Here is a 27437-nt window from a genome sequence, read left to right on the forward strand (position 1 = left end):
AAAACATTCTTGCTGAAGACAAATTGGGAGGGCGGGTAAGTACATGTGACAAGTTGAAACATTCTTGCTGAAGATATATCGGGAGGGCGGGTAGTACATGGGACAAGTTTAAACATTCTTGCTGAAGATATATTGGGAAGGCGGGTAGTACATGGGACAAGTTGAAACATTCTTGCTGAAGATATATTGGGAGGGAGGGTAGTACATGGGACAAGTTGAAACATTCTTGCTGAAGATATATTGGGAGGGAGGGTAGTACATGGGACAAGTTGAAACATTCTTGCTAAAGATATATTGGGAGGGAGGGTAGTACATGGGACAAGTTGAAACATTCTTGCTGAAGATATATTGGAAGGGCGGGTAAGTACATGGGACAAGTTGAAACATTCTTGCTGAAGATATATTGGGAGGGAGGGTAGTACATGGGACAAGTTGAAAAATTCTTGCTGAAGATATATTGGGAGGGAGGGTAGTACATGGGACAAGTTGAAACATTCTTGATGAAGATATATTGGGAGGGAGGGTAGTACATGGGACAAGTTGAAACCTTGCTGAAGATATATTGGGAGGGAGGGTAGTACATGGGACAAGTTAAAACATTCTTTCAGGATGCCTTTGACGGATGTTGAAACATTCTTGCTGAAGGTACATGTATACTGGGAGGGAGAGGAGTACATGGGACAAGTTGAAATATTCTTTCAGGATGCCTTTGACGGATGTTGAAACATTCTTGCTGAAGATATATTTATGGCAGGGCGGGTAGTACATGGGACAAGTCGAAACATCCTTGCTGAAAATATATTGGGAGGGCGGGTAAGTACATGTGACAAGTTTAAACATTCTTGCTGAAGATATATTGGGGAGGGTAGTACATGGGACAAGTTGAAACATTCTTGCTAAAGATATATTGGGAGGGAGGGTAGTACATGGGACAAGTTGAAACATTCTTGCTGAAGATATATTGGGAGGGCGGGTAAGTACATGGGACAAGTTGAAACATTCTTGCTGAAGATATATTGGGAGGGAGGGTAGTACATGGGACAAGTTGAAACATTCTTGCTGAAGATATATTGGGAGGGCGGGTAAGTACATGTGACAAGTTTAAACATTCTTGCTGAAGATATATTGGGAGGGTAGTACATGGGACAAGTTGAAACATTCTTGCTAAAGATATATTGGGAGAGTAGTACATGGGACAAGTTGAAACATTCTTGCTGAAGATATATTGGGAGGGCGGGTAAGTACATGGGACAAGTTGAAACATTCTTGCTGAAGATATATTGGGAGGGAGGGTAGTACATGGGACAAGTTGAAACATTCTTGCTGAAGATATATTGGGAGGGCGGGTAAGTACATGTGACAAGTTTAAACATTCTTGCTGAAGATATATTGGGAGGGTAGTACATGGGACAAGTTGAAACATTCTTGCTAAAGATATATTGGGAGAGTAGTACATGGGACAAGTTGAAACATTCTTGCTGAAGATATATTGGAAGGGCGGGTAAGTACATGGGACAAGTTGAAACATTCTTGCTGAAGATATATTGGGAGGGAGGGTAGTACATGGGACAAGTTGAAACATTCTTGCTGAAGATATATTGGGAGGGAGGGTAGTACATGGGACAAGTTGAAACATTCTTGATGAAAATATATTGGGAGGGAGGGTAGTACATGGGACAAGTTGAAACCTTGCTGAAGATATATTGGGAGGGAGGGTAGTACATGGGACAAGTTAAAACATTCTTTCAGGATGCCTTTGACGGATGTTGAAACATTCTTGCTGAAGGTACATGTATACTGGGAGGGAGAGGAGTACATGGGACAAGTTGAAATATTCTTTCAGGATGCCTTTGACGGATGTTGAAACATTCTTGCTGAAGATATATTTATGGCAGGGCGGGTAGTACATGGGACAAGTTGAAACATTCTTGCTAAAGATATATTGGGAGGGAGGGTAGTACATGGGACAAGTTGAAACATTCTTGCTGAAGATATATTGGAAGGGCGGGTAAGTACATGGGACAAGTTGAAACATTCTTGCTGAAGATATATTGGGAGGGAGGGTAGTACATGGGACAAGTTGAAACATTCTTGCTGAAGATATATTGGGAGGGAGGGTAGTACATGGGACAAGTTGAAACATTCTTGCTAAAGATATATTGGGAGGGAGGGTAGTACATGTGACAAGTTGAAACATTCTTGCTGAAGATATATTGGGAGGGAGGGTAGTACATGTGACAAGTTTAAACATTCTTGCTGAAGATATATTGGGAGGGAGGGTAGTACATGGGACAAGTTGAAACATTCTTGATGAAGATATATTGGGAGGGAGGGTAGTACATGGGACAAGTTGAAATATTCTTTCAGGATGCCTTTGATGGATGTTGCAACATTCTTGCTGAAGATACATTGGCAGGGCGGGCAGGCGCGTAGCCAGGGAGGGCGGTCGCCCCCCCAAACGTCCCTAAAAAGAAAAAAAAAGAAGGGAAAAGAGAGAGGAGAAAAGGAAAAGGGAAGGGAGGAAAGGGAAGAAAGGTAGCTTTGTGTTTTTTTTCTTTATTTTTTTCTCAAAAGAGAAACTCCTTCACTCTTCTTGCTCTAAATTCATATATGAATTTTGCTTCCGCGCTGTGCGCGGTTAAATGACAATATTGAAGTTCTCCATTGTTCCCCCACCTTTTCTCTAACCCTGTTTTTCCACCTCAGCTATGTGCTTCTTGCCAGTTAAAGTTAAAATTGTATGAATTTGAGTAAGGTTAGGCCGAAGTAAATATATGAAGTTATCTTTTTTTTCAATTGATCGCGCAACTTCTGGTCTGGTCGGCTCCGAGCGGGTAAAATCTTTATATCAGTTTCTACCGTCATCTCCATAAAGTCAGCTTCTCCCGCTTTTCAGCTCATTACTATAAACAACCATAATTTGGGGGCAAACAGGTTCCTAATTTAAAAAGAGGAAGGTATGGAATTTGTGTCGTATTAAATAAAAAAGTACAATATTTTTTTATCAAATTGTATTAAACTTCATGTCATTTCCCTGTATACATTCATCTCCTGTCCTGTTTTGCGCCCTCAGTTTGAAATTTTGAATGACACTTAAGTTTCTTTATATTAAAAATGAAGCGCTTCAGGATAAGTCAAAAAAATTAATCATCCTTTATTATATAGATAATTTCAATAAATCACAGAAGTTTCAACTTTATGCGCACTATTTTCCTTGAAATGAAGTTCAATAATCTTAGAAATTCAATTGAATTAGAGACGATTGGGTATTAGAGATATTGATGAAACGTCCGCTCTTTGAAATTTCAGAGTTTCATTGCTCTGCGCGGGGAGGAATATCTTCCTCTACCAATCTTCTCCTCTGTTTTGCTAGTTAAAAATATGCACTGATGCTAAATTGTTTGTAATCAAATCTGATCTTTCCAAAGAAAGTTTCAATATATCTTTGAGAATACCCTTTTCTCGGGACCCTTTTTATGGCAAGAAAAATTGATAAAACACTTTAGCTTCCGTGCTTCGCGCAGAAGCTAATTTTAATTTCCTCCATTGTATACCTATTTTGTGCATTCACAATCACTTTTGAAAACAAGGTTCAAAATCGCAATATAGTCAACCGAATTGGAGGTACTAGAGACAAGAGAAACGGCTCCTTTTCATTTTAATTTATGAAACACTAAAAGCTTCGCGCTTGAGGGGGAAACTCCCCCTCCCTGCACCCACCCCCTAGGGAGCGCGCTTCGCGCGCTCTGTAAGTGTTGGCACGCTTTGCGTGCATTTACCGCCCCCTCCAAAATGAAATTCTGGCTACGCGGTTGAGGGCGGGTAGTACATGGGACAAGTCGAAACGTACTTGCTGAAGATATATTGGGGAGGGTAGTACATGGGACAAGTTGAAACATTCTTGCTGAAGATATATTGGGAGGGCGGGTAGTACATGGGACAAGTTGAAACATTCTTGCTGAAGATATATTGGGAGGGAGGGTAGTACATGGGACAAGTTGAAACATTCTTGCTGAAGATATATTGGGAGGGAGGGTAGTACATGGGACAAGTTGAAACATTCTTGATGAAGATATATTGGGAGGGAGGGTAGTACATGGGACAAGTTGAAACATTATTTCAGGATGCCTTTGACGGATGTTGAAACATTCTTGCTGAAGATATATTTGGAGGGAAGGTAGTACATGGGACATGTTGAAACATTCTTTCAGGATGCCTTTGACGGATGTTGAAACATTCTTGCTGAAGATATTGGGAGGGAGGCAGGGTAGTACATGGGATAAGTTGAAACATTCTTTCAGGATGCCTTTGACGGATGTTGAATCATTCTTGCTGAAGATATATTGGGAGGGCGGGTAGTACATGGGACAAGTTGAAACATTCTTGCTGAAGATATATTGGGAGGGCGGGTAGCACATGGGACAAGTTGAAACATTCTTGCTGAAGATATATTGGGAGGCAGTTGAATCTTTCGATGGTTGTTGGCACGTTCCTGCTGAAGATATACATGTACCTGGGAGGAATGGTAGTACATGGGACAAGTCCATACATAGATCTCATGCTCCTTAAGAAAGCATCCCATCTCCTCTAGTCTTCAGTCTCTCTCGATCCCAGTATCATCCTCCAGCTCTTGGTGTGGTTGTCAATCATCTCTCATATCAGGACTGACAACTCAGTCCAATATGAAGGAATTAGCAAGATGCTAATGAAGAGAATAAATCATTTGGTTCTTTCTTGGAGGTTTTTTTTTTTTTTTTTTTGATTCCTCAAGAGGAATTCTTCTTTTGAGAACTCTGTACATGTTTTCAACTACTGACTTGTACCTGGCATCGATTCTCTTTTTTTCCCCTTCTTTTTTTTCTTCTCTTTTTTATCATCCAAAACATTATGCCAGCCTTTTTTTTTCATTATTTTTTTTTTTCAATTCCAGAGAGCTTTCTTTTCAGATTTTGAATGTTTTAACAGTTATTCAAAATCAGGTTTTTCTTTTGTTTTATTTCTTCTTCAGTTGAAAACATAATTGTATTTTTTTTTATTTAGTCTAGAGTTCTCTTTTTGATATTCTTTTCAAACATAGTTATACATTTCAACAGATTTTACAAAATTGGTACAGTTATATCATGTTTAACTACAAGTACATGCAATAGTAAAAACAGTGCATGAGAAATGACTTTAGCCTAGATCCATATGCCTAATTAAATTTGCATATATATCCAAAGATTTCTTTTTTCCATGAATCCATTAAAATCCTAGCATCATTAAAACATATCATCAATAAAAAATGAGCAAAAGTATCCAATCCAAAGTCATTTCTGAACAAATGTTTAGATAAGAAACATACATGTACATCATCAAATTCCTAGACAATCATTTGAATGTTATCAATTCAAAGGAAAGATTTTAAGAGCATTGCGAAGAATAAACATGTCTTGAAGTAACTTTTTTTAGAGCAACATTTGTGTGTAAGTACTACTAGTCAAGACAGGTAATTATCTAGGACTTCAAGTGCTATTTCATATCTAAAATATCATCTTCCCAACAATGCTCATTTCTTGTCTATTATTGATATCAATATCAATATATGATACTGCACTGGTGTTCCTTGGTAAGATTTGAAATTGAAAATCAATATTGAAATACCTATTAATGAAAACACACTATAATTGAAAAATAACATGCAAAAAAAAAATCATCCCATCATATGGAGAAAACACATATCAAAAGAAAACAACCATTTCTTAGTATTTTCAAACAAAGTATTTCATTGATAAGAAATTGAAGAGAATGCACCAGAAAAAAAATCAAGAAAATAAGCTTACTGTAGCTTATGGACCATTGTGTAAAATATTACTTCAAAAACGGTTAAGATGATATCAATTGCCATGCAATATTCCAAATGTGCAGGAACTGATCACTTATAGCCTTTTGTTTTAAATAAGATGGCAAATCCAGGTGTGGATGTTTTTCGGGGAGGGGGGAGGAATGGGGCTGTTTAAAAAAGATCTAAGTTTGTTTAAAAGTGGCATGAGACACATGACCCTAAAATACAAGTCAATCTCCTTTTATATACACACACACACATATATATATATATATATATATATATGCACATGTGGTTTATGCCATGACTCGATTCAGAATTCTAAAGACAAATCCAGTTTAGCGACATTTTTCTAACAACAAAATTTTACGTGTTCAGTCATACAAATTTGACTCTGGTGGAAACAGTCTAAACCACTGCCAAAACCATGATTCATAATTTCACAATGCCATCAATTTGTCATAGGCTGAATGTATTGCATCATTGCCTATGAATAAGCTCTGTTTTTGTCCCAATTCATAACGTGTAATAGGCAGATCTCAGATAAATTTCAGACAGTTGTATCTATTGTTTTGAATGCTTAAGGCTTTGAAAATTTGTCCAATACATCTGTGAAACAGATGATATTATAAAGTAGAAATGCAAATTATCATTTTGTTACCAAAAAGTCCTATTACACAATCATGTCAAGAAATACATCTCAAAATCCTGATATCAGTACAAATGTATGATTTATTTGATAGAAAAGGGTAAGACAATTGACATCATTTGACCTAATATGGACCTAGGACACCTGTGACAATATGATATTCAATGTAGAATGTAACACCACATAGGGAAACATCCCAAGTCCCATAGCTTTGATACACAGATTACCTGTGAAGTTTCTAATGGGTAAAGGTTCAATTTTGACCATTTTAATTACCTACATGTAGTGTTTCAAAGGTCATGGCTTCATTTTGACCACTTTTAAAGCCCCCAAAAATCTGCCATAATGTTCAGAATTAGGCGACTGTTTCTAAACAATTATGATTTTGCTCGTATTTCCACATTTCAAAACTTACAGCTTATTCTGAGCTGTCCTATAAATATCAAAATGTTGAGATATGAGGGTTTTAACACCCTTGCTATGAAGGACACCAGTGTTACCATTGCAGTGGTCGACACCCATTGGCACCCCCCTCCCCCATAAAAATTTATGACAAGCGCTAGTTTATCGACTGGCAAACAAAATTATAACAAAACGATATTCTCAATGTTTAAGTCCTGAAAAATATTGCGTTTGGGTTCCCCTGAAGCTCTATTACAAGGAGTTGGGCAATAAAATTTCAACCCTCAAAAAGTGAATAGCGACAAGGGACAACCCTGAAGGATACCTATCTATATTACCTTTTGCTGATGCAGAAACATGGTAGGGTTCAACCCATGATATCATTCTAAAGATCATCTAATATCCAAAGGAGAGTATCTGAGAACGATTCCGATGTAATTAAACTTCTATTCTCTTTTGTACAAAAGATAAAATCCTTAGACAAGACTGGTCATCAAACTTCTATAATTGAGAACTGTATTTGGCACCATCAATGGTGATATCTCTATACACAGGCTATTCTGCTGAACGGTTCAACTATTGAATGTCCAAGAAGATGACTTATATTTGAAAGAAATTTGTGCTATTTTAGACAATCGTCAATGCCTGAGCCATTCAGAGCATGCAAAGTGCATTTTCCCAGTTGAAGTTGTCTTGAAAAGCATTATTCAAATCTGCCTTACTTAAAAAACTTGTGGGACAGATCTTTAAATATTAAAACACTACCAGTCATCTTTGGATATTGATAAACAATGGTTCAAGGTTCAAGTATTCAGGCGTCTCTAATACAAAACTTATTGATTGATCAAACAACTAATTTAATGACAGCTTGCACACAACTACATGTACAAATTAAATATTGTAAGAAATAAATCCTACAATCAATTGTAGAGCTTTGTGTCACGAGGCCCTTATTAGATCCAATAATGTCAATAGTGGCTACATGCCCTTTTAAAGCAAGGCATCGGCTTCATAATGTAGTGTTCAATATTTTGCACTCAGAATAAGCATTTAATTTCCTGTAATCGTCATCGCTTCCATGATCGTCCTTCCTCATCATCCTCTTCCTCCTCGTCATCGACCAGGAGCAGATCATCTTCGAGCTCGTCTTCCATCTCCTCCTCCTGTTGGTAAGGGAGAGGGGAAAAATATTAAAGACTGTTGTTGTTTATGTTATCATCACTATTATCATTTACAACTTTAGGACAATGAATGGAGAAAAAAGATAAACAATCCCAATACAGTGTACTTAAGAAGTAAGCATGGCTTATGTCATTAAAACTTGGGTATTGAAAAAAAACACCAAAACTAGAAATGAAACAAATTACTTTGTGAATTATCTCAACATGACAGTTTTTCTTAGGAGCTCTTTCACAGTGACAGAGTCACTGTTGAAGTGGCTCATACTAAAAAGAATTATAGAAATAAATGAAAATGAACAATATTTCATTCAATCTTCAGATACCATTGACATCACTTCTAATTCATTGGGATGCTAATAGAAATGGTAATAGGAATACATGTATCACTGAAGGTGATTATTACTCTGCTCTATCAGGAAGGCTTGATATGGGAAATATATATAAATGAACCTTGGACCCAGGGAGTATCAACATTTGTCATCCAACAAGTTTTCTGATCTGACAACTTTACTTGATTTTGAGTTCCTGAGAGGCACTAGTGGAACTATGGAAAACTTTCAGATAAAACAAAGTATGTTGGATAAAACATCTGAAGAGTTCTACGATGGACAGCTCCCTGATGTTCTACCAACTGGGCAACATGCATCTGGGTTTCCATTGATGCAATGCCATAAATGTGAACAGGCACAGCAAAACCCACAAAAAGTTGCACTATCTGATTTTTAGCTGGAGGACATAAGTGTTTTTTTTTTTGTATTTTATGGAAAGGGTATTTTTTCAACATGTGTGCCTCAATAAAATAATGGACATACTACCAACCCACACAAGGTTGTTTTTACACTTTTAATTAGACCAATATATTTGTATCACCTTGCAGTCTGAAAGTCAAACTATTCAACTCATTTTGAACATCAACAGATATAAGATAACTTCTTGCATTGATGTGTACCTCTCTGTTATTATGAACAGGATGTGCTTAATCAAAGTGACAACTTTGGAGCCAATTTGATGACCCCTTCCAGTGAAAATTCAATGATTTCTAATCCACCTTTTGTCACCTTTGGACAATAGTGTGAAGGTAACTGTGCTTCAATGGACTAATCAAATTTAATCCCTCTTTTCTCAAAACTCACCCTATGGTAGTGAACATTCTTCTCTCAGTAATGAGGGTAGGGAATTGGCGGGCTCGCTAGTTTCCTGTAGGCGGAAACTAGCGAGCCCGCCAATTTTGGTCTCATTTGCATATTGCCGACCCACGGCGTATTTGCATATAATTTGAATAACTCCTGACCAATCACACAACGGATCAGTGCCCACCTATTGTTCTCGCGCTTGTGCGTACGGTCTTGGAGATTAGTATAAATAGAATACGATATCGGACAATCCTTGTCACTTGATAAAGAGTTGCAGCGGCACTCGAAAGCTCGTGAACTTGTAAGCTAGTGAACACTTTTTGCGAGAGTGATCACGAATTTCCTAGAAAGCCAGTGAACACTTTTTGCGAGAGTGATCACGAATTTCCTTGTTGACCATAGTAGATTGCGAGACAAATGAATACCCTCTAGCGATTAAGTTTACTATCAGCCGATCAAATCAGATGATTCCGGTAGCTTATAACTGTTATTGTTTAAACAAGTAATATAAAATCTGGCTCCAAGGTACCGGAACACAAAGGTTAGCGATTGATATTACGCTTGATTTTTACAACTGATTGTATATCATTAAACAAATGTTAGCAATTAATTGTACGCTTGAATTTTAAGATTGATTATACATCGTATACAGTCAATGGAATCAATCGATCATTGCTAAGCTTTGTGTTACAGTTACGGGTCCCTGGTCATAATAAGAAGTGGATCTTACCTCTTCCTCTTCGAGTTCTTCTCCTGGATCTACAGCGTCCTCCACCATCTCTGAAGTGGGATCTTGCTGTTTGTGCCAGGCTAGACTCAACGAATCACCCTTGAACTGATAACCTTTAGCTACAGCCTGAAAAGAAGAGGTCAAGGGGGGGGGATCATTAGTATATTTAGTCTGCAATGTGTAAAATCTTCTGATGACATCTTGGATTTACAATCCATTTTAACTAATGATACATGGTGGTTGTTTCATAAAACATAAGATACGAATGACTTCACACGTGAGTGGCGATCCGTTCTTGTGCTATGAGATATCTCTATATGATTGATTTATGACCCAAGAACATGTTCCAGTCATGCGTTACTTTGCAAACAGCTATTTGAAACCCCCACATGGATAATCACAGCCAATTATGCAAAAATAATGCAAATTCAAATTTCAGCATGTCTCCCTGTAGCTTATTTACAAGAAAATGTTCTTCAATTTTAAATGCAGATGTCATGTTTGATAATTGTTAATTCTAAAACTTGTCATGTATTTTTTTCATTTAAAATCTAATTAATTACTCATACATGATATACATGCAAATTTGGGTCGAGAATTAAGATTTTCCTGTAATTTTGCATTTTGAATTTCCAATATATTTCCTTTTTTTGTACCCAAACATATGCATTTCCCCCTCGTACATAATCAAATGCAAAATTCAGCGTTCACACTTCCAATACCCAAGAGGAAATTCAAACTTATCTGTGAACTGGAGATTGTACAAAGCTAGCATACTTTGTAATGGCCAAAGGGCATTCATGATATTGTAGTAATGAGATAACAAACTAATGGACTTTGTACTGTGGTAAACTTGATCTTCTTTCTTTCTATAACAGTATAAACTTTTTAAAGACTTCCCATTTATTTGCTCACGTCTTCTTGAATTATGGTTCAGGTGGAACCCCCTAAATAGGGAACATGTTAACAAGTGACAGACAGAAACATAGTTATGAGATTAGTAGAAATTGTTCTTTAGGAAAACTTAGATATAAAAGCAGAAATAGCAACATGACCTCAATATACTGACAAGAGAAATTAAGCATTTTAACCCTAATATGGCTGGGGGGGGGGGTTGAATCACCCCCCTCCCTCATAATTTTCTGCGATAATTCCGCCGTGTGAAATTTTTTGACCGCGCCACTCACATAGTTTATACTTTTTAAGTCTCGTGCATCTTTTGAGACCAAATTTATGACACCCAGGTACGCGGTTCCGAAATTAAGCAACATTTTGTAAGTGCATATCAGACCAAAAATTGTTTCAAAATGTGATTTAGTGTACAAAGTCAATGCAAATTGAGTTTCCTTATCATATTCATAAAGATATGACTATTTTCACTTTCAACAGCTGAAATCAATTGATTTTAGCATAATTATGCTTCAAATTGGCCAAAGTTTATTGACCCTAAATGACCTTTGACCTTGGTCATGTGATGTGAAACTCATGCAGGATGTTTGGTGATACTTGATTAACCTTATGTCCAAGTTTAATGAACTAGGTCCATATGTTTTCTAAGTTATGATGACATTTCAAAAACTTAACCTCAGGTTAAGATTTTTATGTTGATTCCCCCAACATGGTCTAAGTTCATTGACCCTAAATGACCTTTGACCTTGGTCATGTGACATGAAACTCCAATAAGATGTTCAGTAATACTTGATTAACCTTATGGCCAAGTTTCATGAACTAGGTCCATATACTTTCTAAGTTATGATGTCATTTCAAAAACTTAACCTTAGGTTAAGATTTGATGTTGACGCCGCCGCCGGCGTCGGAAAAGTGGCGCCTATAGTCTCATTCTGCTATGCAGGTGAGACAAAAACAGAGAAATACATAAGAAATTCTTAAAACAATAAAATACATAAGAAATTATTTCCAAAACGAATTTTTTTTCACTTGCGATTGTTAAGAATGCTACAAAGAATATTTTTACCAAAAATTAGCATTCTAGGAGCTTTATTTAGTAAATTAGAGCAAAAAGTATGATTTATGCATAAATTAGCATAATTAATTCATATAAAATAAAATCTCATTATTTTGGAAAATTTTACCATACAGCCTTGTAGATTACATCGCACACTACCAGCGTGCAAATTTTTGCGGTGCTCGCGCGATCGTCAGCCGAGGTCTCGGGGGGGGGGGGGGGTTGGGGGGAATCAACCCCTCCCCGGCCACAGAACAGCCAAACAAGCCCGGCCTACATGTAGTTACATGTAGGGTTAAAATAGTAATGACAATAAAGGTTTAATACAGTGCTTAATACATCAGAATGATGTCTTTTAGCACTTAAAAGTTAAATGTATACTGGTATACAGGCCACTACACACCTTAGAACTGGTCCACAATCCTATTTTGGAACAAATCACATTTTGCTCATTTTCTGAAAATGTGATGAAAAGTATCTTTTTATTTGAGATTTGAATTAAAGACCCTGACCGGGTTAAAGACAATCATACATCAAAAGAAAGGTAATGATTCATAGAATACAAATATACCAAAAATATTACATATATCTCCTTCCATTTCTTAAAACTATTAAATAAAAATCAAATAACCTTCTCCTCCAAAGTACGCTTCGATTTAACACCCCCACGTCGTCTGGAAAAGATGACGTTACTTTGTGTCTGGAGGGTTATGATTCCATAGGTTTGTGTACAAAAGCATCAAATTGGGTATTTTCTTCCATTTCCATGTTATGAATCCATTTTTTTTTTCGTTTTCATATGAAAATGGCACTCAAAATTATTCACTGTTCAAACTGATGTAAACCTACAACTTTTCACTACCTTTTTTTTATATTTCTTTGTTTGGCTCTTATTGGGCCCAAATTGCTATGTCAGAAAAAGTTGTTATACATAATCTAAATGCAGATAGAATTGAAATCTGCGCCAAATATATCAGGAAATAAAATATGGCAAGAACTAGTTCAAAACTGTAGATTTCATAAATTCAAGCTTGTGGAAAAAAATATATGTGATATCCCTCTGTGATAGAAGTGAAGAAAATGAAATGCGTTATCTGGAAAGCAAAAAAAAATCACCCAGTTTTTCTGTGTACAAACCTATGGAATCACGACACTTCTTACACAACGTGACATCACAGACTCGAGGCAGGTGAAAAGCACAATAAAGCCTATTTTCTAAGCTGAGTTTGAAGCCCGATAAATGGAATATTTTAAACAAAATACTCAGCTGGGAAGCGGTGAAAATGCATAAAGCATACATTGCTGTATTTAGTAGCTTATAAGCTTTCGATTGGTATATAATTTGTCAATTTCATTTTTGGGTCCGGTCTGGGTCTTTAACTAAAAGAATACTAATATAACAATTTTGGATGATTGAAAGCCTTTATTTTGGAGTAAAGGCCAAATGTACGATTGCTCTGACATCATTACGACTAGGTATTAAATTCACATTTATTCTAGTAAGCATGATAGCATAGTCACAGATTTGAACGCAGGTATTCATATGATGATTTAGATTATAACACAGTAAGATATTACAGGTCTCAATTTTAGCATCAAATTCTACTACATTTTATTCCAAATCGGGTTGCAGACCACTCATAGGGTGCGCAGTTGCCTTATATTTTGATCATCAGATTCTAGCTTGCCTGCACACAATGTTTCTAATTTTCCACTCCGTGCAAGCTTATCAAGTAACAGCTTATCAGTAATAAAAAAAAACTAACCATACAACACACTTTTTGTAATTCATTTATTCAAATTTTTCCAGAATTACTCACTAAACCATTAAAAACAAAAGAAAAAGCTTTTCAGATGCAATTTTTGCAGCAGTTCACTAGCAAAAGACAGACCTGTACTCCAATTAACATTTTCTTATTTCATTGCATCATAACAAAACAGATACACATATCAAATTGATTACATTTCATTTGTATGCATGTAAAGAGAGAGACAGAATAAGAGAGTGAGAAAGCACACATTTTTTTTTGGGGGGGGGGGTGGGATGCACAAACAAATTCTCTTTAGAATTTGGCAAAGGGGGCATAGCTAGATACTTATCTGCAATTGACTACATTTATGATTTGCTCATTTACAAATGATTATTCAACATTCACTAAGGTAAATAATTTTGTTTACTTTATATACCTCTTTTTGCAATAAACAGACCAACAAGCCACTTTGAAATTTGCAATTTATTGCCACACATATAATTGATTTTTAAACTTATTCTTGACTTGTAATTAATTGCAAATTTCTTGCATGACCCCGAGGCATTATCTAAGCTTGGGGGACAAGATATGGCACAAACATGCTTACCAACTCAGCTTCTTGCCGCGTTTTGAATTCTAAAACATATGTTCCGGAATCCTCATTGTATTCTACATTGTCAATCTCGCCAAAACTCTGTAAAGATAAGTATGTGAAATAAAAAGAAGTCAATTCACTTCAATGGAGAACATTTTTTTTTCTCAATCAATAACAAAAGTAAATGATTTCTATTCCTGATATCCTCTGTAGAAATGCCCAGGACACTAACAACCAACATTTGACGATTGCAACAAACATCGATAAAAAACAAAAATAAGTAAAAACTGAGATTCAAGCACAAAAACCAAAGCAAATCTTTGAATAATAATTTGCATTGTTATAAATCACAATTTTAAAGATAAATTCCAGTTGTAGCAACTATCTCCATATGAGATTAAACAGAACCCCATAAAATGACCTCCAAATACATGTATGCATAAATAAAAAAAAAAAATATGTGTCAAATGACACTGGAAGAAGATGTGCAATTGTTGAGAAATGAGCAAAATAGGCCTGGTATTCTAGCCAGCTGTTGGGTCTTTTTCCAAATAATAATACGCTGTCCCACATGTGCATATCTGTGATCTCTAGTGTGATAATTTCATGATTTCGCGAAGTTAAATTTATGTTAAAGGGGTATTAATATTTACAGGAATAGAGCAAAATTCACCAAGCAAAATGCAAAAAAAAAAAATCATCAAAAGCTTATAACAAATAACAGTTATTGAATTTTAAAGTTAAGCAATATTTTGTGAAAACAGTTATATGCCTGCCATCCTGAATATTCATTAGGTGGGGGTGATGATGTCACATCCCTGCTTTCCTTTTATCTTATGTTATTGCAAGAAATATCAATTATTTCATTTTTTCATACAAGTGTGAATGACATGTCTCCCTTATGATAAAATAAGTTGTAGCAATGAATATCTAATGCATTAAATCATTGGGGGAAAAATTTTGAATAAACAATTTCATATATTAAAAAACAAAAGGACAAGTGGAGATATAACATCAGTTTGCTCACTGAATATTCACGATGACATGCACAGAACTGTTTCAATAAGAAAATGAAAATCTTTAAAATGCCGTAATTTTGTTGTTCCTTATCTGAATTTGATAAAATTGTCAATGTTTTGTTTGTCTGATTTTTCTTTATCTGTAAAAATCAAATTATGTTCAGCCTACAGTACCCCTTTAATGTACCAGTTCCAGATCTACAATGATATGGTGACAATTAACATTGATTCCAAAGACTTCAAAATGAAATAATTGTTTGCTGCAACTACATGCACCACATTCTCTTGGCTTTAAGGAATCACAAGTACCCTTTAAAAATTGCACACTATTGAGAGTAAATAAGTGTCATTGTACGGATGGTGGATAAAAAACACAATGCCAATGACAGCACTCACACTAAAATGGACCAGTACTTCGTCTTTATCCTCAGGTGCAAAACCTCCAACCACGAGACCTCTTGGTCTTTTGTCCACCACTTTGTGTGTGGTGGAGCTCCGCCTCCTGGCTGCAACGAAGGCACTCCCACGACCCCGTCCACGACCTCGGATTGACTTTGGGTTGCCACGCCCCCTGCTTCCACCAGCATTGTCTAACAGACCAAGGGCTTGGGCCTGGAAAATAAAAAATATTAATATTTCATGATAAGCTAAGACTTATACAGTGCGTATCATAAAAAAGTTCACACTTAGAAAAAACCCTGGGAATTAAAAACTATACAACATGTGGGTAATTTTCTTTTCACATATATTCTTGGGTTTGGGTCTCATCTATCCAATGAAAGTAAAAGTAATGATAGAATGTTAAACTTGAGTGAGCACTGTCCATTTTTGTAAAGCTCGCAGAAATCTGTTTGCGCAGAAATGCTTGTTTTCATGCTGTGTCAAGGGGAAAGGGCGAAATCAAACTTACCCTGCGAATCATTTCTCATACATTTCCCTGACACTTTTAGTAAATTGAAATAAAAGGATACTTTCAACTATTCAACCCAATTTGAATTTCAACACTTAGTAAGCACAACCTTTATCTTTTTTGTGCCAGCTGGATCTGAGGACATAACTGAATTTGAACGAAAGTTTATATCAGACATCTCCAGCATTTTTTCATTAAAAATTTTGATCATTTAAAGTGGGTTCTTAATTCATTTTTCATTTAATACTTGTTTCTCCACACTTTTCCCAAGCTTGACAACGATTAACAAAATAAAAATCAAGCCTAAGCCATTTCATGTAAATCACAGCTCAGTGTAAAGCAATATCGTCACGATGGCCTCGGTGTTTGGGGAAGTGGGATGGGGCGAAATGCACTCTTTGAAGTGTTTTGGGCCCGGGAGGGGGGGCCACTTACATTGACGAGTGGATACCATGCGCATCCCAAAAATCATGTAAAAGATAGGGCACGTTACATACGTAACATAATAAGGGTGTCAAAAACACTAAAATAATGAAAAAAGGTATCTATTTTGGCTAGGATAGCTACATGTTTAGGGTAAAATTTGCGAGGGTGTATGTTTTATAAAGGATGTACTTTTTGCCCCAAGAGCCAACACTATACATGTTTAGAGTACGATTTGCGAGAGATGTGGGAGGTGGTACCCGATGATGTAGGTACCGACGACTGATGTCCGTGACATAACAATTGTACTTGTTTAGGGGGTCAATTCAGGGAATACTGACATGTACCAAGAGTATCATTTTGTTTCTAATACTTGTTAAGGGTAGGGTTTCACACGTCAATACTTGTTAAGGGGTGCATTTCAGAATATTGAAAATACAAGTTTAGGGTGCTTTTCGAGACCCCATGGTCGCGCATGGTATCCACTCGTCAATGGAAGTGGCCCCTCCGGGGTTTTGGGCACGGAAATAAGTTAAACAGGTAAAAGATATCTTCAAATCAATTTTACTAGCGAAATTCCACGTTCTTCATGATTAAGGTCTAATCTTATTTGCATAACTACATGTATTAACTAGTTCTGCACAAATAATGTTTCACTCACTTTTCAAATGTAAATGGTGCTCAATCAAACAGAAATATTTTTTGACAGTTCTATCGTCATTTGCTTACATGGATCTGTACCAATGTTAAAATGTGGAAACATTTTCAGGATATCACAAATGTATAATTTGACAGGATGTTTTCTAAGTGTAAACTTTCTTTTGATATGCACTCTATATGAATGATCAAGACATTAATAGAGTATAAATAAAATGTACTGTCCCTTCCACTTTAAACTTCCATACCTCTTGCAATGGTTTTTGTTCCTAACAATTAACAGTATGTGCTTAATTGGAATGCCAAATTTTGGAATGATCTAATGACTCCATCAAGGAAAACTTTATTGATATTTAGTTACATTCTCACAAAGGTCCAATAAAGGAGGTGTCTTTTAATAGACTGGCCAATCTCAATCCCTCATTCATCAAAGGTAATATTCTATGGTAGTAAGCATTCTTCACATTGTCTCTGTGTAAAAATGGATAGGGGCTATTCCACGGTTACTCACGTTACATTTGGAGACACCTTGACTCATACTTGGAGCTGTAACTCCATTATTATTGATAGGAACTAACATCTCCGTATCACAACAAAGTACACAGTCTGACTATCCTTTGTATAAAAACAAAACTTGGGAAATTCTATTATGCTCCTGGCAAATCTTTGGAATGTGTCGGTTACTCACGTTACAGATTTGTCCCAACCTGTGGAATTGCCCATAGGATAAAGTCTAATTGTAGCAAGTTAGTCATATAGCATGGGCCTAAGGCAGGAAATTCACAATTTGGCATGTTTCTTCAGAGAATAGTTAAACAGCATTATCCGCATAAGTATCCAGGATTCCGGAAAACTTCCCTGTAGATACAGACGCGATGCAGTTTACGCAAAATACGTTTCTCATACTCCTCACCACCTCTGGGGGTGGTTGTTGTCTTGTTAATCCATTTTTAATGTGAGTTAATCACATCATTTGCTCTGCAGAAACACTTTGGTTAAAGGGTGATATGGTTTTTTAATTCCAGAAAAGGAAAACCGTTTAACGATTCTCTGTAGACGTTGAATGTGCTGAGCTATAAGGAGGACAGTCAGCATTGAAAGATTGATAGTTCTTACCTCTCTTCTCAGCTCATCGACTCTCTTTCTTAGCTCTGAGGTATCCCCTCCCTCTGATTGTTGATTGTAGAGGTCTAACTCAGTGTCTAGTAGCTCCCTCTCAGCCTGGCAGAAAAGACAATGGAAACAATCACACATGTTTAGAGAAGGATGGATGATGAATCTTCTCAAACCTATGGATCCTAGTTGGATCAATGTTAAAAATCTAAGTTCCTTTCAAAAGAGTAAGTAAACTACAAAATGTACAGGAATGCAGTCTAATAATTTATACACTTGTATTTACTATAAGAACTATCAAATTCATAGATTTATAGTTATTTCAGCCGACACTGATAATATTGAAATCACAATGTACATTACATATCCTCAAAGGGCGTGTTGTGGTCTAGTGGTTCTGACTCTCGCGTTTCAAACAGAGGGTTGTGGGTTCGATTCCTAACCATGGTGTGTTTTCCTTCAGCAAGAAATTTATCCGCACTGTGCTGCACTCGACCCAGGTGAGGTGAATGGGTACCCGGCAGGATTAATTCCTTGCATGCACTGAGCACCGGTGATGGTAGCTCGAGCTAAAGCCGGGGTAACAATAGCAGCGCTTTGTATTCTCAGGCAAAAAGCGCTTTATCAATACAGCTATTATTATTATTAAAGGAGGTATAATTTTTTAAAATCATGTTTACAAAAAAGAAACAAAATTACAGTCTGAGGTTTACATTCACTTACCTGTCCCACATACAGTCTTCACTTGCAAGAATGGGACAGAATTATATTATTATATATCATCAGTGCAACCACGTAAAATGTAGTATTTATATCAAACTAAGGAACCCTCTATGCCATTTGACTCATATAAACTAACTAAGGCTTATGTTTATTCGAGAGTGATTTTTTAAAATAAAAACTTAATATTTGGGCACAAATATGTTTTTATATAATCTTAAAGTAAAATATTTCTTACTTTCCTCAGTGCAAAACATATATGCCTTGTTTTTATACAGAAAACAATACTCTTACCTGTTTCTTATCCTTTGGTTTTGGCTTCGCATCCATAAGTTCTTTCTTGGTCTTCTCAATATTCTCAGATAACATCTTAATTGACTTCATGATTTCAGCTCTCTTCAAGGTTGTTATGGTAGATTTCCCCTGCTCTAACTTTGCAATTAGGATCTGATTAAAGAAAGGGGAGGGGATGACATACAAAATTATTCAAAATATGAAATATGCACAGTTTTAGTCTTAAAAAAAAAACCCCAAGATAATAATAATGGTATATTTCTATTTACAAACACGTAATCACAACTGCATAACATGATGCCATGTGCTGCTCTCGACCCAGGTGAGGTGAGTGGGTACCCGGTAGGAAGAAATTCCTCAAATGCTTGAGCGCCCGATCAAGGTAGGCATGCTGAACCGAAGGTAATAATTACATTATCATGTTAAGCAGGGCACGGTGGGAGTAGATTTCAGAACTGAAGTGGCTACCCTGGGAAAATATGGCGTTACTATTGCAATTATTTTGGTCATAGACATACATGTAGAGTACAAAAAAGTGACCCTCTACACCCATGTTATACTCTCATGCGCTCAGACAAACGGTATCGGTCAATGAAAGCACATACTTCATGCTTCCTCTATTCCTTTGTTCCGCTCTCTATCCGCAAATACAATGAACTAAACTGAATAAGCCCTTCACTTTGTCAGTCATCTGTACTTTCATCACTTCAGTCAGTTAACATATCTTTAAGTGAACATACATGTAATATAATAATATAACAATATAATGACTGAAATAATGACATCTATGGTGTGCATAATGTATATTAATTGAATTGTTGTGCAGTATAATCTATGTAAATAATGTATGTATATTTTGTAATACCAACAGAGTGAATTTCCATTGAGGACAATAAATTAATGAATCTGAATAAAAAGATTTTGGATTTCATTTTTTTTATTTTTTACTTAAGAGGGTAAATAAGGTATTCATGTGGTCATATCTCAGGCCCCTTGAGACTGTGGATGTGGATAAAACAGAGTGACATACAAATATGTTTTTGTATGATGTCACATTTCGGTACTCTATTGCATTTTCATCTTCTTTGAAAGTTTATTGAACAAACATTAGAATGCATTAATTATCTTTTGGCATGTTAAAAATGGAATAAAAAAGACATTATTTCATCTGCCTTAGCACTTTCATACAACTTGAACTTTTGAACTCAAGAGGCCTGGCAGGCCTAATTAGGACATGGTCATCATCCAATTGTAGATTGCATTCCTACTTGTTTACAGATTCTGGCTTTAAAGATAACTCATTGTTGATTTCATCCTGTAATCTACACTTTTTCCAGCTCAAAACTATCCCCAACACCTGCTTTGTGTACATTTCACCAAGTGTTCCAGTGTAATATACATCCATTGAAATCTACCAGCATCCTGTAGGATACATGACCTAGATCTCTCTCCCCCAACAACCCATTCAAAATCCAAAATGGAGTCATGTAAAATTGTGCATTTACACTATATACAATTCTCCTTTCTCAGCTGTTTTTAAAGGACAAGTCCACCCCCCCAAAAAAGTTGATTTGAATAAAAAGAGAAAAAATAGCAAACATAACACTCAAAATTTCATCAAAGTTGGACATAAAATAAGAAAGTTATGACATTTTAAATTTTCGCTAAATTTTACAAAACAGTTATATGCACATCCCGGTCGGTATGCAAATAAGGCAACTGATGACATCACTTACTATTTCTTTTGTATTTTATTACATGGCATATGAAATATTCTAATTTTCTCCTCATTGTCCAGTGAAACAAAGTTTTATTGCTCCCTGAACAAGTGGAATTACCATTGTATTAATATTGTATGGTTCAGTCAAGTTGGTACTTATTGTCAAATCTGTAAAAACTGATATAATTTAAAAAAAAAAAGAAATAGTGAGGGATATTGATCACTGATTCTCTCATTTGCAAGTGACTAAATTGTGCATATAACTATTTTGTGAAAAATAAGGAATAGGATGCACATCTTATGTTAGATCATTAAATGAGCTTTCTACTCATGAACATTTATTTGAGAATACTACCACATTTCAGAATCAAGCCCTATGTCAATGGGACATTTTTTTTTTGGGGGGGGGGGGGTGCACTGTATTAAGGAGAGAATTCCTCATAAGTGGTACTGTGTAAAGCAGTCATGATACATTATGTGGTAATTATTCTAGTCATCCTCTTGCTTGTTATGCTTATCATCAGATGCTTTTAGCTTCGGAGACTTAAGCTCTTCTTTTATTTTTGCTATTTTGCTATTCGATGCTATACATGAACGTGTAATTTCTAGTATGTAAAACTTGCATTATTATTTTTTGTCTGAAAACTGAACAATTATAGTTCTTGGTGAATTTAATCCCCAAAACCCCGATCAGGGTTAAGATAATTTTCTTTTTATTTGAACTGTTTTAAATTGTTTTAAAACTTGAATTTAAATACATAGGCCCGAATTCACGAAGGTGGTTTTGAAAACTCACTGTTTTTATTCATGAGACCACTGTTTGAAAAGTAAATTCATGAATAAAATAGCGTATCTAACCATGGTAACAGGCGTCAATTTGGCGCACTGTGACAAAAGCACGCACCAGCATCGGACAAGTTTTTATACACACGCCAGATTCGCGCTAAATTAATAATAATAGGATCATTTATATAGCGCAGCTACTATGTGCGTATACTCTACTGCGCTTTGATAATTGGTATCATATTATTACCCCGGCTGTAGCTGAGCCGCCATATTAATAGGCGCTAAAGCGTTCAAGGAAAAATCCTACCGGGTACCCATTCACCTCACCTGGGTTGAGTGCAGCACAATGTGGATAAATTTCTTGCTGAAGGAAATTACGCCATGGCTGGGATTCGAACCCACGACCCTCTGTTTCAAAGTCCGAAGACTAATCCACTGGGCCACAATTAAGCGTAATTTATACAGGAAATATGCATAAACCATGGATTCAACCGTGGGTTTTCAAAACCACCTTTGTGAATCCGGGCCATACTGTATGAAAACAAAATACATTACCTTTTGTTGCTGGATGAACCCATTCATCAGCTCTTGCTTCTGTTTCTGGATCTCCATCTGCTTCTTGGCTACTAGCTTCTTAGCCTCCTCCTGCTTCTTCCTAACTGCCTCCTGGGCTGCAGCAAGCTTCCTGGCTACCGAGGCCGAAGTGTGGGCCGCTGCGGCCTTCTTGGCATTGGCCAGGTTATTCTGGACCGTGACCAGTCTTTGGTTGATGGCCACAGCCTTGGGGTTGATGATTGTCTTGGTCAAGGTGGAGTTACTGGGTTGGACGACCACCTGACAGGGTTAGATGGAGAGACTTATTTTAATTTATTTATTTTTATTCATTTACTTATGTTATTTCCAAGAATACATGTACAATGACACTCACTAGCAAATATCATTACATAAATAATAATAGAATATAAAAAAAGAATATCAGGAGACAAAGACAACATAAAGAAAGAGAAAATTACACCAGCTAAAGCCTGGGGCCGTATTCTGAAAATTGTCTTAAGAGAAATATTCTTGTATCTTTAAAGTTACAATAAAATCCGTATTCCGAAAATTCTTGTATCTTCTCTTGTAAATTTTGCTGAGCGCTATGATGTCAGAGCTAGAATTATGCATAAAGTTAAAGGTGCATACAAATATCCCTTTGCACAAGATAACATATCGAGCTAAAAGGTATTCTGAAAATTCTCTTATCTTTGCTTTCTATTAATTTCCCTGCAAAATACAAGAAAATTTACAAGAGGTAGGGGGCTATTGTAACTTATTGTTGCATGCGATATTTGTCCGTCTGCAATAATTATTTCTTGCTGCATCCCACAAGAACATCATGTTTTACAAAACGAGACATTCCAAAGACATTATAACGATGGATTGGCACCGGTGTTGGACTTTTCAACAATTAAAAATTGGTGTTCAAGACTGGATCTTTTCAGAGAAAATATATCTTTGAGAAGAGCCATGTGTATTTTTAGCACAGAAGCGCACAAGCATAAGCGTCAGGGGCGCAAGGAAATTACGCCTCATATCAACAATGCCCTTCATTATTTTTCAGAAGAGACGCTTCTATTGTTGACCTAAGCATATAACAAGCTTAATGATTGGTTGACTTGATGATGAAATATTGGGTGTGTCAGAGATAAAATAGGGGACGTCCTTACAGAGATAAGACAATTTTCAGAATACCAATTTAAGATACCGGTTGTTTTAGCGAGCCGTTATCTTGCTGACTTACAAGAAAAGTAATAGAAAAGATGAGACAATTTTCAGAATTGCACCCCTGGTTATAGTAAAAAGAAATCATGTTTCTATTCAATACGAAATAGTCCAAATAAATTTCTATTTCCTGACTAATCTTCAAATCTCCAATCTTTGAGACCAAATGTTCAACGCACGGGTATGCCAGTCCCAAATAAGTCAGGACCACTACTGGCACTGCTTACCGATCTTGACTAGCCTAGTGACTGACAATCCTACCACGCTTTGTGCGCATCTGGTCATATGATGAATGACCAATCAGAGAATTCTTTCATATGACGTATCATATATGAACAAAATGTGTACCCTTGTTCTTGACAAGCCGACTGTGTGGAAAGCACAGACACAGGTTGATTTACAAGGGAGTATATGGAATTTAATCTAAGCAGTCTATTGAAAACAGAAGCACTCATTAAGTCAGAATACCTCTTTTTGTTTGCTGCTTAAGTTATGATCTAAATAAAAGTATGAAAATTGAAGAAAAAAAATCAGATTCATCCATTTATTGATCCATAATAAAATATAGAAATTTGGCCTTCACTAGCAGTACAAACCTGTACACAGAATATGAATAAAATCTCATGACAAATATATTTCATGCATGTTAAACATTAAAACAATACATTAAGTTGAAGTAAGCTTTAAATTGGAGCCAATGATGAAGCTATGTCAATATGATTAACAGACTGAAAATCAAGATTTTAGTACATGTATTAATACCATATTTCAGAACTTTTATCTTTAAGATTTTATAGGGCTTAGATGCTCTTACATGTACCAAATGATAAAGATCATTCCAAATCCTGATCGCAAATGGATCATGTAGACAATATATTAAGATAAAGAGTGAGAGGGAGGAAATATTGAGAGAGGGAAGGAAGACACCTCTTACTTTATCTGATGGAGTGGGATGGTTCCTAACAACAGTCAGCTGCTTTTTGGTAGGTAATTGTATTCGTTGCTTGGCAGGTTTTCTGGTTTGTTGATTTGGCTCATTCTCCCCTGCTGTGTTCTTTAGAATAAACAAAATAATAAAAGTAATCATAATATTATTATGATGGCAAATTTAGAAGTACAAATATATACTTTGGAAAAGTACAGGAACTGGTGCTATCTTTGAAGAACAAGATACTACTGAGAAAAATGGCAAGGACATGATAGAAACATTAAGATTCAATAATGAATCTTTGAAATAATGTCACCCAAGTATTCTCCATAAAACGACAATAGAGGCCAATGGAGATTACTCCCCCACCTCAAAAAAATAGAGATGTTTGTTGCTATAAAATTTGAAAACAAGCATACTTCATGATACTATCACAGAGCTGCCAAGTTGCATTATGCATTTTCAGTATTCTTATCCCCCCAAATCAGTGTTTTGACAAAAAATTCTGTATTTTTACCAAGTGAGATAAATATGCATGCATAATGGCAAAGTTTGATCACTTCTTACATTAGCGCCCCACACGAGACCAAAAGCTTAAGTCTCTGTATTTTGGTTGTTTCGCTGAGCTGCGTTGGCTCACTCACCAATACATAGACTGAAGAGCTTGAAGGCCCGCACGTACAGAACGTACTAAATTGCAGTAACGTTAGATCTAATATTCGACGGAAACCTGATTTTCCGATCGTTTTTTTGTACATAAAATGTCTCATTATGAAAAAGAAATTGCATCCATATTTACGGGAAAATGTATGAAATTCAGAAATATTGTACCTTAGACCGCAGTTAAGGCTAATTCCTTTCAAATGATTATCGAAACATTGTCATCTTCGATCCATTCGTTGGTCAAAGTGAGTTGCCATCTTGGATGACGTCATCATCCTTACAGATGTATTTACCAGTCGCTATATCGCGATTTGAGCCGCTGCTTTGCGCTTGTAGATGTGCGTGCGCTCAGAACTTGTCACCCGCATTGATTCGCCATGATATCGAAAAATTCTAATCGGAAAGGCTTGATGCAAGCACAACTCATTGAACGTACAGGGCAGCAACATATGGCTGCCATTCTTTCATCTCCACCCAAAAGCTCCTGGATGCTTAGTCATGGGGCGAACAATACCTTTTCTTCTCTAATTTGTTTTTTCCCGTATTTTATCATGAAAAAGCGTACTGCCGTGTTTTAAATTGATTTCCATATGAAATACGGAAAAATCATACTACTTGGCAGCTCTGCTATCACAACAATGAAAATGACTTCAAACCGACTGATGATTTGTCAATGGTAAAGACAAATAGCCTTTGTGGCCCAAATTTACAAAGGTTGTTTTGAAAACCCACGGTGAGTCCATGGTTTATGCAGATACGCATATTTTACCGCGTATATTAAAAAAAATGTCCAATGATGATGCATGCTTTTGTCACAATGCGTCAAATTGACGCCTGTTGCTGTGGCTATCCACGCTATTTAATACATGAGTCCACTCTTCAAACAGTGGACTCATGAATAAATAGCGTATCTAACCAAGGTAACAGGTGTCAATTTGGCGCACTGTGACAGAATCGCGCATCAGCATTGGACATTTTTTTATACAAGTGCCCGATAGGTGATAAATAAAGCTCAATGTAAACAGGAAATCTGCATAAACCATGGATTCAACTGGGTTTTCAAAACATGTTTGTGAAGTCGGGCCATTATGTCTTGAGTTAGTTTTGTTAATGTGACTGTAGCACAGGCTCTGTGATGTGCTCTCATTAGAGTATGGAGCAATATCTCCTTTTGGTGTGTAGATCTGTTTTCTTTGATATTTACAAAAGAGATGATTGACATGCATAATGTAAAATCCAACTCTACCTCAGGAGGTATATGCCAAAAGACCTTGACAAAGCGATTGTTGAAGACTGCCTCTGTGGACTGGTAAGCTTTCTTGGCCTCTAAATGAGTTGAGAAGGTGACCAATGCTGCTTCTAAATCCTGAGCATATGCAATCTGAAATATAGAAAGTTAAATGTTGATTAATTACTTCATTTGTAGTATTTAGCATTGTTAGAATGAGAACAACATCAATCAAAATCCAAAGATACAGCAAATGTAGAATGGCCATGAAACCTTTGATGTTTCATAAAGCTGTTTGAACGTTACAAGCAACTTTGTAAACAAGTGGTGTCCTTACTTGTGGTAAATGTTACACACCAAATTTTCATTGATGTTGATATGGCGCTCAAGAAGGGATCAACAGTCTTTCATTAAGTTGCTCATAACTTACGACAGCTTTATGAATCATCCACTTGGATTCATATTCATAAGAAATGGCAACATAATCTGAAACATGGAATGCCAAGTTACTCATGACACATACCTGTAGATTAACGATATTGCCAAACTTGCTGAAGTGCTCGTTGAGCTTGGTGATATTGTTGCAGTCCTTGGGTATCTTGCGCACCTCCAGGATCCTGTTGTTTGGCACAAATCTTCCCTTCCCCTTCCCTCCGATCCTTGCCCTGAGATCAACTGCACCACCAATACCAACACCGGTGCCAGGTCCGCCAGTACTCTGGTTGAAAGGCCTCTTCAGTGGATACCCCATGGCGCTGTCATCACTCTTCACCACAGCTCGTCTCTGCTCCTCTTGGACACCCTCATCTTTTTGGCCAGTGGTGAGATCGATAACCTTCCTTTCACTTTGACCTTCATCAGAGGAATCCTTGTTCGTCAGGGCGCCTATCTCTTCCAATTCTGTTAGGTACAAAGGAGTGGTAGAAAGATGGGAGACAAGGGTATGTTATGGTAAGGTTCTCCCAATAAAATGTTGCTTTGAAT

The 27437-nt window shown here is 36.5% G+C and overlaps 1 protein-coding gene across 1 annotated transcript in view; it reads right to left on the reverse strand.

Annotated features, from left to right (window-relative positions):
• Nucleotides 1-4965: 4965 nt before the first annotated feature.
• LOC121414256 (RNA-binding protein 26-like) overlaps nt 4966-27437 on the reverse strand; it is a 50656-nt gene continuing 28184 nt past the window's right edge. Inside the window, exons 10-19 of the mRNA XM_041607375.1 lie at nt 26977-27353; nt 26472-26606; nt 24569-24688; nt 22426-22704; nt 19365-19517; nt 18354-18458; nt 15644-15859; nt 14241-14327; nt 9917-10042; nt 4966-8035 (exon numbers count right to left, since the gene is read on the reverse strand). Coding sequence (XP_041463309.1) covers nt 7940-8035; nt 9917-10042; nt 14241-14327; nt 15644-15859; nt 18354-18458; nt 19365-19517; nt 22426-22704; nt 24569-24688; nt 26472-26606; nt 26977-27353 — 1694 coding nt within the window. The 3' untranslated portion in view covers nt 4966-7939. The remainder of the gene's footprint in view (nt 8036-9916; nt 10043-14240; nt 14328-15643; nt 15860-18353; nt 18459-19364; nt 19518-22425; nt 22705-24568; nt 24689-26471; nt 26607-26976; nt 27354-27437) is intronic.

The sequence above is a fragment of the Lytechinus variegatus genome, chromosome 1 (genome assembly GCF_018143015.1).
Source record: "Lytechinus variegatus isolate NC3 chromosome 1, Lvar_3.0, whole genome shotgun sequence".
Taxonomy (NCBI): domain Eukaryota; kingdom Metazoa; phylum Echinodermata; class Echinoidea; order Temnopleuroida; family Toxopneustidae; genus Lytechinus; species Lytechinus variegatus.